Source organism: Phoca vitulina, unplaced genomic scaffold, assembly GCF_004348235.1.
Source record: "Phoca vitulina isolate PV1807 unplaced genomic scaffold, GSC_HSeal_1.0 scaffold59, whole genome shotgun sequence".
Classification (NCBI taxonomy): Eukaryota; Metazoa; Chordata; class Mammalia; order Carnivora; family Phocidae; genus Phoca; species Phoca vitulina.
The window spans coordinates 4,310,854-4,328,042 of record NW_022589762.1 but is presented as its reverse complement, the minus strand read 5'-3'; the positions used below and the strand labels follow the sequence as shown (position 1 = coordinate 4,328,042).

The 17,189-nt window shown below is 58.1% G+C and overlaps 1 protein-coding gene across 3 annotated transcripts in view; it reads right to left on the bottom strand.

The window, feature by feature from the left end:
* Positions 1–88: 88 nt before the first annotated feature.
* The window catches only part of TSPAN9 (tetraspanin 9), a 194,327-nt gene continuing 177,226 nt past the window's right edge, over positions 89–17,189 (bottom strand). For all 3 annotated transcript variants that reach the window (XM_032390848.1, XM_032390847.1, XM_032390846.1), the window contains 6 exons: positions 7,683–7,874; positions 7,212–7,286; positions 6,751–6,852; positions 5,995–6,126; positions 5,623–5,706; positions 89–3,622 (listed from right to left, as the gene is read on the bottom strand). In XM_032390848.1, coding sequence (XP_032246739.1) covers positions 3,551–3,622; positions 5,623–5,706; positions 5,995–6,126; positions 6,751–6,852; positions 7,212–7,286; positions 7,683–7,874 — 657 coding nt within the window. In that variant the 3' untranslated portion in view covers positions 89–3,550. The remainder of the gene's footprint in view (positions 3,623–5,622; positions 5,707–5,994; positions 6,127–6,750; positions 6,853–7,211; positions 7,287–7,682; positions 7,875–17,189) is intronic.

The window sequence follows — 17,189 nt, the reverse complement described above, 5'->3', positions numbered from 1 at the left end:
TGTGTCCCTCACACCAACCACCGCAAGAAGTCAAGGCACAACCATGGCTGAGCGAACACAAACACACCATGAAGAGACCTCCTGTTTGTGCTTTTGACACGTTATCAGTTTTTATTTAAAAACATGCTAAAAACATGGTGTTCAAGAAAGCCAGGACCAGGATGAAGGAAGCGCACAGATACGGCATCGCAAGCAGGAAAGTGCATCTGAACCCAACAAGCGAGCTGGCCCTGCTCTCCCACGCTCCCAGGGCTGGGCGGGGTGTGGGCATGAGCCCCTGGCTCCGGCCCTCAGGGGCCCAGAAGGCGCAGGGAGGCCAGGACCTGCCAGGACCACTGCCTCGCTGAGGCGCGGAGGAGCGAGATGGGAGTCCAGGACCACGGGAGGCCGGATGCGGAAGGGCGCAGGGACAAAGGGGGGGCTCCAGGCACCCGGCACCCAGCTCCCGTCCTACACCAGGTCCCTGCTAGTTAGCACCTCCACCAGTGTGGGTGGGCAGGGGGCTGCAGAGGCGGGGACAGTCATTTCCAGCCACCTGGACTGTTTGGGGGCCACCAAAGCAAGGAGGGATGGCCACCCGGGTCCAAGTCAAACCAGAACATCCGCATGAGGGTCTGGGGTGGGGTCACCCACCTTCCTGGAGTGAGAGCCCATGATGTAGGCCCATGCTGGTGGGGAGAGGGGGGACAGTGCTCCAGCTGGGCCGTGGAGGTGGAGACTTGCCCCCCAACACCTGCTACAACCCCCCCAAGGGTAATTCTCAGTCCCTGCTTGCCCACCTCCTCTGCAAGATGGCTGCAGGAAAAGGCCAGGTCTCTGGCCGGCACTCCCTTGAAGCTGTCTACAGAACCTTAACCTTCTAAGTCGAATCTGTAAACTGCCGCATCAGAGCTGACTGAACTCACTCAGATTTGGGCCAGGGAAGCCCCAGGTGAGAGGGTTCATTCAGGTAACCCTGCCCCAATGAGATCACAGTCGGGAGAAACTGAAAAGACATGGGGCCACGGGGCCACCACACAGACATCATGCGGCGTGGCCTTCCATGGGCTGTGGGTACCAACCTGCAGGAAGGGCAAGGGGCTTGGAAGAGCACCCCCCACCACTCGTGCCTTCCACCCAGGGGAGCCTCAAACGCCTACACAGCCAAGCACGGGGTGAGGCAGGAAGGCAGTCTGGAGGACTGTGGACAAGGCGGACAGGTGAGGGGAGAGGGTGCTGGCAGGGAGAGGGGGACTGCGGCTGAGGCTCCAGGGCCAGAGGACACTCCTGAAGCTCCAGAAATGTAAGATTGCCAGGGAGGCTATACACATCCCCCCCAGGTGTTAGGCTTTTGCTATGGATTTGAACAAAAATTGAAATTGCATTGATAGGCATGAACGAACCTGCCCCATCCCACCCCCACCCCCAAGCATAAGGTCCTTATGCATCAAGTCCCACCAGGCGACTGTCCCCGGTGTGATGACATGTCTGCTCTGTGCCCTGCAGCGGGGAGGCCCCGGGGCGGCAGCTGCAGCTCCTAACCAGGAACACAGCAGCGCCAGAAGACCTGGGAGGGCAGTTTGGCTCACTAGTGTGCTTGCCACATCCTCCACCCAAGGACCAACCTCCCCAGCATCCCCAGGGGTACCTCTGCGCCTGTCTCAGGGGGGTGGTCTTTACTCTGCCTGACTCGCTGAGACCACCCTACTCTCCACGCCCCACCCCCCAAACTCTGGAATCCTGAACACACCAAAAGTTCTGTACTTCTGGTCCCGACTGTATTTTACTTAGGCGAGTAGAGGCGTTGCTGGCTGGGGGGCCAGGTCTCAGCTTTTGGAACAGCCAAGTGGAGGCTGGAGAGGAGACATGGGCTTGGTAGGAAATCAAGGGGCTGAGCCAAATGGTGCAGGAAAAAGGCAGATGCCCCACATGAGGCCCCGTTGGGGAAGGGCACCAACCCTAGCTGGCTCGTGGATAGCCTTTTCGAGCTCAGTCACGTGAATTCTTGACTTTATTTTTTTCAAACCGCAAAAACACTCCATCAGGCCAGCATTAAGTCCTATGGGGGTCCCTGCTGCAGTCAGACGCCCCACCCTGCCTGTTCAGCTCCTATTCCGTGACTTAGGCTGCCTGCTTCCTCAGGCAACTGTAGCAAGACCCAGTCTGACCTCTCTGGGCTTCTCCTGGGGGCCATGGAGGACATGAGTGCCACCACTCCACCATCAGTGAACCCCAAGGAAGGGGATGAGGATCCTGGGGCCCCAGGGCCATCTCCCCCCCCGCCCCCCGCAGGGACTCTGCCGCCCAGTGAATGTGGCTGGATGTGGCTGGAATGATCGTGGGCCCCAGCTCCACCTTCCCCTCCTGATGGTCACGGGCCCTCTGCCACTGTCTGAGCAGCAAAACATAAGGACCGCTTCCCCTTCCAGAAGCAATGTGAGAAAGTGAGCAGCATCTGAACTAGAGAGGTATTTGTCCGAGAGTTTCTAGCAGGAATGTCTGTGAAAGTAACTGGGGTTTGCAGAACCTGTCGCGGGAATGCCCGCATGGGGCGGAAGGGGGAGCCTCCCATACCAGCAGAGGGCAGGAGGGAGGAAGAAGGGAAACAAGAAAGACTGCTCATCAGTGAAGAATAAGGACCCACAAGAGCCCTGGCCACGTTCCTGGTGAAGCACTGCGCCAGCCCCCCAGAGGACCCCCAACTGCCGCCGGCATCAGCAAACGCCTCACCCCTGCACAGGATGCCACCCCCCCGCCCATGCCTCTTCCAGGCCCCCCGGGGCCATGGACGCCCAGTCCCCACTGCCTGGCCCATTCTCCCTCCTGCTCAGAGCGTCCTGAGCCAGGGCCTGGTGCGCCTGGGCACAGTGGTTTGTCCTGACTGAAACCTGACAGACATCCTCTCTCCCCACCTGTCCCCTACCCTCAGGAAAAAAAAAAATCAAACCATTACAGAAATCAACGCAATAAAAAGTTATAAATCAGAAAGCTAACCCTAAACTTATCTGAGAGATAATATTCCTGAATAACCATAATCAGAGTAAAATAAAATAAAAAAGTTACACTGTAAGGTATAAAAAGCCTGGGCAAAATGCTCCCGGGGGCCTCGCCCAGAGGCGGTCAGACCCCCGCCCCCGCCAGCCCTCCCCCGGGGGTGGCCGTGGACGCCAGTGGCCTCCACTGGGCAGTCCTCCACCTGGGGGGCACTCTGCTCCCCACCCCCGTGGGGACAAAGTGTCGGGGCGAGGAAGGGCAGGGGCAGAAATGCATCCGTGCTGGGGGGCTCCTGGAGCACGAACCCGGCCCACCCTGTCTTCTTTGGCAAATACACAGATGCAGGAATCCAGGCGCCCCCAGCACCCAAGGTCTGTGTGCACCTCTTCCACACCTCCTCCTCCCTGGCCCTCCACCCACCAAGTAGGCTGAGGCGGGGTGGGCTGGGGGCCAGCGGGCTGGGGAGGTGGGTGCAGGGGTCAGCAGTCTGGAGAGCGCAGGCAGGCAACACAAAGCTCAAATCTTCTTTCCCGGCACAGTGTCCGTGTGGGGGCCGGGGTGCTCCCAGCCAGCCGGCTCAGGCGTCGTACTTTTTACCAGTCCGGTGGATGTGCTGGAAGAGGGTCATGGAGAAGGCCATGCCCAGAATCTGAAAGACAAGGGGAAGAGGGCCTGGGACGGTGGCCTGGGGTCTGCCACTTGGCACCTGGAGTGAGTGGGGACAACCACTCATGGGCTTGAAACGTGCCAGCAGAAGGAGGCTACACACCCAGGAGCTCAGCCCCTCAGAGCCGTTTGTACGGAATATCACACAGCCCGGAGGCTCAGAAATCTGCCTACTTCCGAGGGCTGAGGTGAAGACCGGACCCACAAAGGACCTGTCCTAAGTGGTAGCTCCCAAGGAACTGAGGAGGGGGACAGGAAGGTGGCAAGAACACCAAAGCCGTGCCGGGTCACCCCGCTCGGTTCTGGAGCACACGACATGAGGTCTTGGCAGCGGCAGGTGTGTCTTCACCACTGATGTGCCCAGGACAACGTTCACGCTCACCTGTGTTCCCTCAACTCCTGAATCCTGACTGGGGTGCTGACCCCGGGCCATGCAGGAGGCAGGGGGAAGCCAGCCTCCGGCCCCATGGGCACCACGGAGAGCGGGCCGTGGGCTCGCGCCGTAAAGCAGGGGCCCGGGAGACACGGCGCGGCCCGCACGGCTCTCGTGCTCAGTGTTCGGGCGTAACTGGAGGGGACCCTGGCTGGTTCTGGTCCAGGCCTCAACGCGGAATGCAGTTTGGCCCCCATGTGCACATCTCCCATCAGAGCTCTGCCGAAATGACAGCGGGCTCGTCTGCTGAGCCTGAAAGCTCGCAGACTTCGGACATGGTCAGACCCGTGGGACCAAGGGGTTGGGGCCAGAAAGGTCACTTGATGCAGGACGTCAGCCACCTTGTCAGGGACCGGCCAGCCAAGTTCGAGGGCTCCGAGGGGAATCAGGCACTGCACACTCCTGCTCGGAGGAGCCATACATGCGTGGACAAAGGAGAGAGCCCAGGAAGCGCTTGCCCCAGAAAGGTCAGGGAGGGAGGCAGGGATCCCTTCCTTGTCCCTCTCCAGCATCCGGGTGAGAGCCTGCACAGCACGGCTGCTCACTGAGCGCTTGCTAGGGACGCTAACACTTGTGGAGCTCTCCCTAGCCGCCCGGTCCTGCTCCACACACTGGGACATGGCCGGAGCTCACTTGATGCTAAGACGCGGCATGGGGATCGTGCCCATTATACTGATGTGGAAATTAAGGCATGGAAGCTAGGCAGCCTGTCCAGCTCACATACACGTCATAGGCGACGCGGCTGCCAGCCGCCTGCGGAGCACGAGCCTGTGCACAGGCGTGTTACCCGGGGACTCAGCTTTCACTCAGCTCAGTCCCGAGGTAAGTGTCCCTGGGAAGGCGGGCAGGCGTGTTCTCCAGCAAACCCACCCAGGGACTCGTGCAATGCCGGCACCGGGCCCAAGGCTCGGAGGGAATGCCGGGAAAGCCGGGCCCTACTGTGCCTGCCGGGCTGGGACAGGCACTGAAAGAGAAGGTCTTGGGGCAGAGCGGAGCGGGAATGCGTGTGGGCTGCCTGGGTCAGCTGGGGGGGTGTGTCTGTGTGCGTCTGTGTGTGTGTGCGTCTGTGTGTGTGTGCATCTGTGTCTGTGTGTGTCTGTGTCTGTGTGTGTCTATGTGTGTGCGTCTGTGTGTCTGTGTGTGTGTGCGTCTGTGTGTGTGTGCGTCTGTGTCTGTGTGTGTCTGTGTCTGTGTGTGTCTGTGTGTGTGTGTCTGTGTGCGTCTGTGTGTGTGTGTGTGTGTGTGTGCGCGTCTGTGTGTGTGCGTCTGTGTGTGTGCGCGTGTGTGTGTGCGTCTGTGTGTGTCTGTGTGTCTGTGTGTGTGCGTGTCTGTGTGTGCGTGTGTCTGTGTGTGTGTGCGTCTGTGTGTCTGTGTGCGTCTATGTGTCTGTGTCTGTGTGTGTGTCTGTGTGCGTCTGTGTGTCTGTGTCTGTGTCTGTGTGTGTCTGTGTGTGTGCGTGTATCTGTGTGTCTGTGTCTGTGTGTGTGCGTGTGCGCGTCTGTGCACGTGCGTGCGTCTCAGCTCCAGCCGGGGAGCCGTGAGGCTCTCACCTGCATGATAAGGATGCACATCCCCACGGTGCCAAGCACGTGCTTGTTGTCATCAAACCACATCTTCACCTTCTCGTAGCAGCCCTGGGGAGCGGTGACCCCAGGTTAAAGCAGTGGCAGGACGGAGAGCGCCCCCTCCTGCCCAGCCACCACCTCGCTTCCCACCTGTCCCCGCCCCCCCACCCCTCGCCCCCAGGGTTCGGCCTACAAGGCCCCACTGCACAGCCTCAGAGCCCCATTCAACCCACACCCTCTGACACCCCCAACCATGGGTCCACCCCACCGCCCCTCCCCTGCAGGTGTCCTGGTGCCGCACCATCCCCCCCACAGGCTTCTGGGAGGCGGCCCGGGGGCAGCCGCGTCCAGCCTCACCGTTCTCCACAGAGGGGTGGTGGTGTTGTGCCCACAGCCCTGGGAGTTCTCCACACAGCAGCGGTCGGGCACCGTGTTCTCCCCCAGCACCGGGTACCAGTCCGTGGGGCCGGTGACGCCGCAGCAGCGCATCTGCAGGTGCCAGCCCACAGGGTCAGACGCCCGCAGCCCGCGGTCCTCCGGGCCTTCCCCGCCCAGACCAACCCGGCCCCACAAACCTGCCTCCCTGCAGGTCAGCGAAGGAGACAAGGGCCTCCTTCTGGCCCCTTCTTTGGGCCTCATCTGGACCCAGACGAGGAGCCACAGCCCCTCCCTGGAGGCCGGAGCGCTGAGAAGGTGACACCCACCTGCCTCTCTGAGCTGGGCACCGGGCCCCGGGCAGGAGCGCTCAGCCCTCTGCTCACTCACCACCCCGCCCACTCTGCTTTGGGGACCGTCCCAAGCCGGCTGCCCCCCTCCCCAGGGCTTGACATGGGGCCTCTGGGTGGCACAGACTTGTTTTCCTCTTGGAACTGGGGCCTCCTTGCCTGAGCCACGATCAGCGAGGCAACCCTGTTGCTACAGTAAAGATGATCTGTCCTTCCTAGTTCCCTGTACCCATTTAAGGCACTCGGTCCTGTGTCCAGATCCTGCTCACCCGCCTCCACTCCCCTGCTGTCCCTCTCCAGAGGCATCCCCTGTATGGTGTGCCACCCAGCAGCCTTCCCGGCCCCCTGGGCAGAGTCTGAGCCCCCCCGCCCCCCACCGGCCCTTCACCTCGGCCTGGATGATGTTCCAGGCGTTCTTCAGCCCCACGTTGTTCTCTGTGTTGTACAGCAGCAGGCCCTCTTTCAGGTCCTTCCTGGCGTTCTCATTCACCTGTCAGGTTGAGGGCAGACACCTGAATCCCTCCTCCAAGGGGTCAGCACAACTATGCTTGAATACTCCCAGTGATGGGGAGCTCACTAATGCCAGAGGCAGTCCACTGCCCCCGTGGGTGATTTAGAGGATTCTATTTCCCAAGACTACACAGGTAATAAGCCCCCCACCGTGCCCCGCAAACTCACCTTCCCCACGCTTGCCCCCACCAAAACCTTTCATCCCGGCCTCTCCTGGCTCCCCTGTTTCCATTCTCCCTCCTGCCCTCCTCAGAGATCCTCCCTGTCAGTGCTTCTCGGGCTGGCCCTGCCCCAACCCCAGTGACACTCCATATGCCCCCTCCAGCTCGTAAGGCTCACCTTGTCCATGTAGACAAAGAAGAGGATAAGCAAGATCAGCTCTGCTAGGAGGATGATCAACAGGACGATGAAAAACTGGAAAGAGAAAGCCTAGATGTAGGCACATGGTAGTGGTCATGGCCAGGAATGGGGTGCACACAAGGATGGCAGGGGGGCAGGGGAAAAGTGGCACCTAGACAGGGCTTCCCAGGTCAGGGAGAGGCCAGCTACTTCTGAGGAATCCCCAGAGAGTAAGGGACAGAGATACAGGAGACAGCCAATCAAGGAGTGGGAGGGACAACTAGGGCAGGGATACCCCATCATGAGGATGAGGGGTGTGGTCAGGCAAAGAACATTCTACAAACAATTTCCCTGGGCTCAGGCTGGGCATCCAGGAGGCTGATGGTTGTCCCAGGCCTTGCCTGTCTCAGTGGCCCAAATGTAGGGAAACAGAGCTCGGGGGGGGCTGGGGGGATATGGGGTCCAACTTACACTGAGGAGGAGGCACTTGTTTTCCTTGATGGCCCCCAGGCAGCCGAGGAAGCCCGTCACCATGACAATGGTGCCGATGGCGATGACTAGGTTGGCTGCAGACAGCGAGGGGAAGCTGGGGGAGAAGGTGGCAAAGTTGCCTTGGGACACGGATAGCCAAATGCCCACTCCAAGCAGCCCGCAGCCACAGAGCTGGAGAGAAAGGAAAGCCGTTAGATCAGCACTGCTTCTGGGCTCATCTCCACGGCCCCTGAAGGCTGCATGGCCCTACCGCCCACTCTGCGACTGGGAAAGGCGGGGATGGGGCTGCAGGTCAGACAGGGCCACGGGCCCACACCACGTCGGCTGTGTGACCTAGACAAACCCTCAGGCTCTCCATGCCTCAGTTGCCCCGTCTGGCAAATGGCATTATACTAGCTTCACAAACCTCCTACGGTCGCTCTGAGCATCCAATTTTAAAAGACACAGGCAGAACCTTGTAACAGCTACAGAAGGTCCCAGACCCACACGGGTGGTGGCGGTTCTTCCCCTTGTCAGTGGAGAGGCCCCAGCATTCAGGAAGGAGTCCGGCAGGAGGGCACAGTGGACAGCAAAAGTGAGTAAGGACTTGTCTCGGGGGCCGGGAAGAATCTCAGAGCCAGACCCTCGGGCGCCTGTGTCCCGCTGCCCTGCCCACATGCCCGTGCTCTCTGGAGCCTGGAGAACAAGTTTCCCACAGATGGGGGAGAAGGAAACTCGCGAATCCATCACTGCCTTGGCCACCCGTCCACGTGAGCCAGCAGCCAGCGCCCCAGGCCCGAAAACCGACTCTCCTCCACGGCGCCCCCGGGGCTGCAACGCCCCCGGCTTCACCTGGGGACAACTCCACTTTCGTTGGCTGCGCGTCTGCACAGCTGCCTTGTTTTATGCTCCGTACAGCCGACACTCCCCCCCCCACCCCGTGCCTCCGGCAGCTCCGAGAAAGTATGCGGAGTCTGTATGCAGAGTCTGCGGGGCCAATCCATCAGTCAGCCGATATTTACTGAGTACCTGCAGCCTGCAGTGTCCCGGGCCAAAAGAGCCACAACCTCTTCAGCGACCTGCCTTCTTGGGACCTCCGCTCTGGCTGGACGGGAGCAATGAAAAAGCAGCATCGACCCCACGCTGCATACACCAGTGCCAAATAAATAGTACAGGAGTTGCAAGGAGCCAACCACTGTCCTGGCCCGTGATGTCCTTTGGAGGAGGCAGTCAGTCCCCAAAGGACAGGTGGATTTGGGGCGGGGGGGGGGGACAAGAACATTCCAGGCAGGGCGAAAGCAGACACACAAGGGCTTGGCGGGGCACAGACATGGATCTGACACCCGGTTCCAGCTTTTCACGGTGGTGTGACCTTGCAAACTCCTTGTATGCCCAATGAGAATAATATCGCCCGCCTTCTGGATTGCTGAGAGAATTTAAATGGAAGAAAGCATGGGAAGTGGGTGGCCAGCACCAGGTGCTGGTCTCGGAAAGGCATTGACTGAGCAGCTCCTAGGTGCCAGGAGCTGTGCTGTGACCCCAGGTATCGAGCACACCCCTGCTCTCGAGCTGCTCTAGCTCCAGAGAGGAGACCCCGAAGGACCAGCAAAGACAAGGCGGCCCACAAGTAGGCAGAGAGCAGTTCTCACGTGCGTGCAGGGAAGGTCAGGGGGAGAGGCTGCCCGAGGAGGTGGCATTTTCTTCCCTCATTCAGTCCACACACCCAAACTGAGCCCCCCATTTAGTAAGTGCCAGGGCCTGTTCTGAGTGCTGGGGGGGGGGGGGAGGTGAGCAGCACAGGCAAACCGCCCCTCCCCCCATGAACAGGCTATTCTTATAGGGGACATAATGTTCCATAAGCAAACAAGTAGCACAATTTCAGGTGATGGCATGTGCCATGAAGAAAAATAAGGATGGCAAGGAGTTAGAAAGTATCGGGGGACAGGGTAGTCACAGAAGGCCTCTAAGAAAGGTGGCATTTAAGTAAGGACCCAAATGAAGAGGGGAAGTGGTGGAAGAATGTTCTAGATAGAGGTAACAGCATGTGCAAAAGCCCTGAGGTAGGAAAGAGGCTGGCCAACCCCGGGATGAGCAAGCTGCCCGTGTGCTGCAACAGAGTGAAGGAGGTGACACGTGGTAGGGGACCAGGAGGTGGGGTGGCAGGGGACAGATGGGACAAGATCTTGCAGGCATCAGTAAAGACAAGGTGGGGGTGTTCTTAGCGTGCTGGGAAGCCCCTAGGGCTGGAGAGTGACATGATGTATGTTTCCAATAGATCACTCTGGCTGATGTTCAGAGACGGCCCCCAGAGGGCAATGGGGAAAGCTGGGAGAGCAACTGGGAGGCCACGGCAGGGATCAGGCACGAGCTGGTGGTGACCTTCACCAGACAGCTCTGGAGGACCGGTGAGCAGCAGTACAACGAAGTCTATTTATAAGGCAGGCTTGACAGGACTTGCTGGGCTTTAAAAGATGAGGAGATTTTCATAGATGAGGAACCAGAAAGGTGATCCAGGCTGTGCATGACAAAAGAAATGGGGGTATTCCCATGCATTACTAAAGCAGAGATGGTTCAAGCAGCCAGGGAGGAGTGGGAATAAGTGGAGCAGCTTCCTGGGTTGCCCACGCCGTGGAGTGGTCCTGTGCCCCCTGTACCTGGGAGCAGTCCCAGTGGAACTACGTCAAGGCTCCCAAGGTATGGGCACACTTGGCCGAGAGCATCCACCCAATCAATGGGCATCCACCGAGCTTTGCAGGGGGAATGGGTGCCACCACCCCCATAACCACTAGGTGGCGCTCCAGGCCGGGTCAGAAGTTCCGAAACTTCCATCCAACTTCTCATACTGACTTTTTTCAATCTGGTCAGTTTCTATACTGCCGTCTCAATTTTTCTTTCATTAATCATACCACGGAAATTCATGATCTTCATGCTGAAGATTTATGGCTCTAAAAGCCAGAGGCTGCAATGATTGAGAGGAAACCCCAAGGCTGCCAGGTCACTCCTTGCAGACAGAGAAGCCTGATAAAGACACCTGGCTTTGGGACCCCCAGAGCTGCAGGATGCCCCTACCACCCTGCGGTGGGGACCCTGGGGCCCCCAGGACCCTCCCTGGGCCTGGGAAAATTCTCACAGCACACCTTTCCCCGGAAACCAGTTCCCACGGGGAGTGGGTCCAGCAGGGGCCCTCTGTACCTCCGTTCTCCATCTCCCTCCCGGGGAGAACTGCCATGAAGTCCAAGAGCCTCTATACGGGAAAACCTCAACAGCTCAGAAACTCCCAGGACCTGGTCATCTCTCTCAAAATGGTTCTCTGACTTCATGCTCCACATTTTTTGACTTGGTCTGCAAGCTTCCCAAAGCCCTGCCCAGGAGCCTCCTTCCAGGAGAAGGGCTTGTCGCTCTGGCCCCATTCCTGCACCCTCTCACTCCCTGTCTGAGCTCCCACCACGTCCTGGGCTAGATCCCAGGTGAGACCCGCTGCCTACAGCTGGGGCAGTCCCCACACACTGCCTGTACTTAAGTCCTGGGGTGTAGGGGGCGTCACACACAATGTCTGCTGAGTGAATGTCGCCACTGCAGTACAATTGGGGGGGCCTCCTGCACACCCCACTGCCACTCTTCCATACCCTCTGGGCTCTCCTACTGAGATGAAGCCCCTGCTCCCTTCTCAGACCCACGAGCAGAGCCTCTAGGCAGGAAGAAAACCTAAACAATCAGGCCCTAAATTCACAGATAAGGACAGCAAGAGGAGACAGGCAGCCGTCCCGCTGCCAGGCTGGACCCACACCTGGATTCCTGGCCTTGGGTGTGAGGCCTCTCCCATACCCTCCTTCTAGGAGACCATTGAGTGCATACTGAGCCTGGGCCGACAGGTGGAAGGCGCTCTTGGCCCCTGCCTCACGCCCAGGTCCCAACCACGCTCTCCTTCCTGCCTCTGGCCTGTTTCTCAGCCCAGCCTGCACAGAGCTGCCTGAATCCTTTTTCCAAAACACTGCTTTCATCATGCTGCTCCCCTGTGAGACCTTACAATTCGTTAGCTCTCTGACGCCCAATTTCTTTTAAATGTAGGCTTTGGGCTAGAGAATTTCTCAAGTCCCTGCCAGCACGGGCTTAGCCAAGCCTGAGACACGGTGCTGTCACATCCCTGCCCGGTGGTTCTCAGCCCAGAGCGATTTTGCTCCTCTGGGGACATCTGGCAACGTCTGGGGACATTTTTGCTTCTCACAACTTGGAGTAGGGAGCTCCTACTGACATCTGAGTGAGTAGAGGCCAGGGTTACTGCCAAACGACCTACAATGCACAGGACAATCCCTCACCACAAAGAACTACGCAGCCCCAAATTTGGAGAGAAGTCAAGAAACCCTGCCCTAGCCCCATCCCCATGCCAGGCGTCCACCCTCTGGCTATCGCCTCAAGAAGACAGCCATCACAGAAAGAACCTGGTGTGTTCCCTCCAGGGCTGGAGCAGCATCCCGGTTCTGAGAGGGACAATAAACCATGAGAGGAGTGAAGAGCTAAAAGACTCCATCCATCTGGGGAGCTGGTGAGAACCGGGGCGGGAGCAGGGAAGAGGCCGTTGTCTGGTGCATGGCACCGGGCAGGAGGGAGGAGCTGACGGCAGAACAGGTTAGCTGGGCAGGAGGGCGAGCAGACAGGAAGCAGACCTCCGAAGCCAGAGCACGGGGCTGGGGAGGATGCGGCAGGAACGGGGGAAGGAGAGCAGCCCCCCGCGGAAGGTGCCCCACACAGGAAGGAGACAAGGCTGCGGTGGTACGGCCAGAGCTCAGTGCCAGAGAACTTAGCTGGCGGCCTCTGGGAAAATTTCCTTCCAAAACCAGAGGGCTGTCTCAGCGGAAAGGACCGAGCCACAGTCAAACCCAAGGCAGGAAGAGACTCCGGGGTGAGGCAGGGTGACTCAGGGAATCAGGATCTGGCCAAGGTTAGCACCGGCTGACCCGAGGTCACCAGCCAACATGGTGCAGTCCAGGCCTGGTCAGCACCCCTCTCCAGCCGGCGAGGCCCAGCAACTGTCCTGACTACCGAGCTTTCCTGCTCCCTACCCCTGCCCCAACTGAGGACATCTCTAAGTGTTTTCAATTCCACGCCCCACATAAATCCACATCCAAATGTGAGAAAACAAGTTCCTACCCTTGCATTTGCCCAAGGCCTTGATCTCCATGAGGGCAAGGAGTCTATTTGGGTCTATTTAGTTCATTGCTAAATCCCCAAAGCCTAGAACAGTACCTCATCCCTGGCAATGGCTTTGGGTGTCCCTCCTACAGGGCTCTCCTGTGCAGGCCCTTAGCTGACTGCAGGGAAGAGAAGGTTCAGGCCCTTTCCAAGGGCCATCCCAGGACCTTCCTCATCACGGTTGGGCCCATCCACCAGAGGCACACCAGGCAAACTGAGGCCTAGCCAGGCTATGGCCACAGAGTGATCAAGCACTCCAGGCTCACCTCATTTATGTAATTAGCCAAATATCCCCCATGGCATTTTTCCTCCTCTTTAGTTTGAATCCTATTGATTTGTAGTTTTAATATATGTTTCTGTCTTATGTCCTTATGTATTTTTCACGGGGGCATCCCATTTCTCTGGGGGTGAGTCCCATAATTTCCCCTTCAAACCAAACTCCCTTCTGAGCTTCTACCCCTGACTTAGTGCAGCGGACAGCCACTCCCTGCATCCCCTCACGGCTGCCAATAGTCTGTCCCCCATACAGGGGTGGCCTTCCCTGAGGGCGACCTCCTGTGCCTGGGCTGAGCCCCGTGCAGCACATGAGGGACCTGCCAAGCCTTCTGTGTAGACTTGTCACCCACCCCCACTAAAACACCAGCTTCCGGGGCCAGGTTCACACTCATCCATTCCTTTTCCATGGGAGGACCCAGAACACGCCTGGGCTACTATATCAACATTTGCTCCATGGACAGATGGATGGACGGATGGGTAGAAAGGGGTGGGAGGGCCTGAGCAGGCCACAGCCTAGGAACAGGACCAGACCCAGACACACAAACCCACCTGAATAAAAAAAACCCCATTACCGCCCTCATCCCTACTCCTAGAACCCCCAAGAGCCCCAAGTTACTCCCAAATCACCGCCCTTAGCCCCTCGTTTGCCTGTGTAAGTTGCCTGCTCATCTGCCCCACTTCCCCTCAGAGCCCCCGGGCTGTTTTCATCCCTGTGGCCTCATGTGTCTCTGCAGAGCCCCCCAACTTGGCCCCTGCACCCCACCAGCCTCACCCCCTCTGCTTTGCAGGAGCTTTTCAAACACTAAGTCTCAGCACTCCCCAGTGCTCTCTATGAGCCACGGCCGAGCGCAGCATTTAATGGCATTTAATAAATTAGTGGATGTGGAGAATAAAAAAGAAAACCAAAACGACTTTAATTTCACAGCCCGACATGCAGCTAGTAATGGTCCAGTCTGGCCCTGGGAGAAGCCAGCCTGCCAAGAACTTCATCCCAGGGAAAAGGGACAATACATCAGCACCAGCAGTGGGTCGGCTATTTTGTATTGCAGACACCCCTTGCTTCCAAGGGACCCTGCAGCTCATTCAGTGTCACAGCCATAAAGGGGGGCGGGGAGCCAGACAATGTCTTTGCCGAAGTCACCCTGCAGGCAGGAAGATCAGAGCACAGAGGGGAGGTGATCACTGGGTGAGAAGTCTCCTTGTGAGGCTGTCCCTGGCCCCAGGCAGACCAGTCCCCACTTGCACACCCAGGGTCCCAGCACTCAGCATCCGTCCATACCCACCATCCCACCTTTGCACAATTTGGGCTCATCAAGAATTCTTTCTTAGTAACTCAAGAATGCACTTCCCTGTGGCTGACACACCTATCCCAGTTTTGCCCGAGCAGCCCACCAAACACAAGTGTGGCAGGCTTTTAAATATATGCAGGTCTGTATCTACCATGCTTTCCCAAGTCTTCTTCTGGTCTATTCCACAGCTTTTACACCTTTGTCTCATCCCTGTCCCACACTCGCACTTAGATTACAGCGATGGAGGGGACAGCGCAGAGTACAAAGATAACCCTCTCACCTCCTATACTCTGAGCTCTATACTTCTAGTAATCCAGCCTCAGCCCTCCTGGCTTGGCGGGCAGCCCCCCATGGTTTTGGCTCGCACTGAGCTTGTGCATAATTTAAAGTGAAACAGCATGACTCCTCAGTCATTCTTTTTTTGACCCCACACTTTCTCTCAAAGCCTCCAATTTCTTTACAACTTCACCTCGCAGCTCCATATCACCAGCTTACATAGGTGACAGGGAGATCACACCCATATTTCTGAGCTGAATTTTCCTCCAAATAAACATTACATAAAGCATTTGCATATCTAAAACCCAGTTACATTTTGATTATTGCAGAATGAGGTTATTTTCTCAGATGGTTCTAGGAGAGAGCATTTAAACATGGCCAAACTTCAGGGATGCTGTGTCTGGTTGCTGCATGACTTGGAGGTTCACAGAGCTCTTAAATTATGTTTCAAGAGTCCACTTCTCTCCAGCAAGCTTTGCAGAGACATGGAGACCACAGTAACCCCCTCTCCAACACACCAGAACCCCCCGTCTGTTGAGAGTGGGTCCTGTCACAATACCTCGTGTACCCTCAAACTCTAAGAAGTACGCGACATTCAAAGAGTCTGTGACGAGGGAAATCCCATTGGAGACTTTGAGGACAGCCCCTGTTGACAGTCTTGGCTGGGGATAAAGGTCCAGGCACCAGCAGCCCGGGCCCCCAGCTGGCTGCACAAAGGGCTTGGTGTTCTCTGACCCCAGGAGGGGAGGAGGCCGGCTTTGCTGAGCACTGCCCATCTGTTTGGGCTTTCTGGCCTCAGCACGGAGGGCATCTGCCCTGCCCAGGGGCTCACTCAAACCAAGGCATCTACAGGACTCCAGGCTGACCCGCCCCGGGGGCAGGGAGGGTCTGGGTCTGTCTCTGGGCTTCAAAGGCCAGGGCAGGGTGCCGAGAGAGGGCCTAGTCCCTGATACGTCTGATGCCCGGAGAGTAAGGGGTGTCCATGCTGCGCTACCCTAATGCAGCCCCTTTACACTCTGGTTTTCTGCAACTACTCCGCCAACTGGGAGAAAGGCCTGCAGAACACGGTGGCTCACCTGCCCCACCTCCAGCTGCACCCCAGCCCGAGCCACCTGGAAGCCTCCAATCAGACCACAGGTCCCAGATCAGCTTCCTCAGGTGCCGGCATCTTCCTACTTCTCAAGCTGAGCACGGGGTCGTTGGGGCAGGAGAAGTGAAAAAGGAGGTAGAGACAAGCCCAGAACCGCCTAGGGGGGCCTGAAGTGGGCCAGAGGCTGCCGGAAGGAAGCCTGAGGAACAGCCCCCAGAAGGACCACAGAATGATGTGTGGCCAGGACGCCAAAGAGCAGTGGATGACACAAAGCTCCTGCCAGCCTTGTAAAGCAGAAGTGATCATTCACCAGTCCATAAACATCGATTCCCACCACCATCATGGTCCTTCCTGGGCCAGCCAAGCATGCAGAGGTGGGTGCTGGGGAGAAGGGACACACAGGAGCACTTACTAGCCCGGCACTTCCCAAACTGACCCCTGCCATCCCACTCCCTCCGGGTAGCGGGAGGCTGGAGGCCCTGACTGCGAGATTCTTCTCAGGGACCTGGACAGAGGACGCCCAGGAAAGCACACAGCTGCTTCATGTCCCTCTTTGGGGACACATGAGAGGAAGTAGGCTAAAATGCTGAAGGGACAGGGGGCAGGCATGGGAAGGACCTCCCAAGAGGGAAGCACCTCCCAAGAGGGAAGCTGACGGTCCTTTGCCCTGGCCCCTTCTAGAGGCTCTGTTCCCTGTTGGCACGCTGCCCTTTGCTGGGACAGTGGGGAAGAGGGGGCGATGACCCTTGGACATGTCTTTTCCCCGAACTCCAGAACTTGTCAATACTCAAGGGGAAACAGCTTGGAGCCTGAGGCCACCCACACCCAGTAACATACTCAGGCAGGGTGCCAGTGTTAGGAAGGAGTGCTGTCTCTGCTAGGGTGGGGGTCGTACGTGTAGCTCTCCTTGCCTGCACCCCCAGGGCCACGACTGCCTGAGCCCCTGGGCCTGGGGCAGACCCATGTGGGGACACAGTCGGAGGCACAGCCTTCACTCCCAAGGTCGCTGTAAATTGGGAGGGAAGGTGCCGAGGACTCAGAAGAGCCTGTCAAAGGAGTCTGGAGAAAGGATTTTCCGATCACCAGCATATTTTTTCCTTCCTGCATTTGTTTTATCTTGTGCATCTGGGGAGAAAGGCACTTCTGACAGCATCAAAGCGTGGAGGAATGAGTGAAGCCACGGCTGCCATGGGAGGCAGGGATGCCTCCAAGGATCACAGTGACACGGGTGGCCACCTGGGCTCTCGGAGAAGGCAGAACCACCAGTCTCCCGGATCTCAGGACGGTGGCCTCGGGGACAGCCACATGCTGTGCGGCTCCGGCAGGCCACCTGGCCTTTCGGGGACGATGCTCTGCTAAAGGACTCGGGGAGAGAAAGCAGTTCCC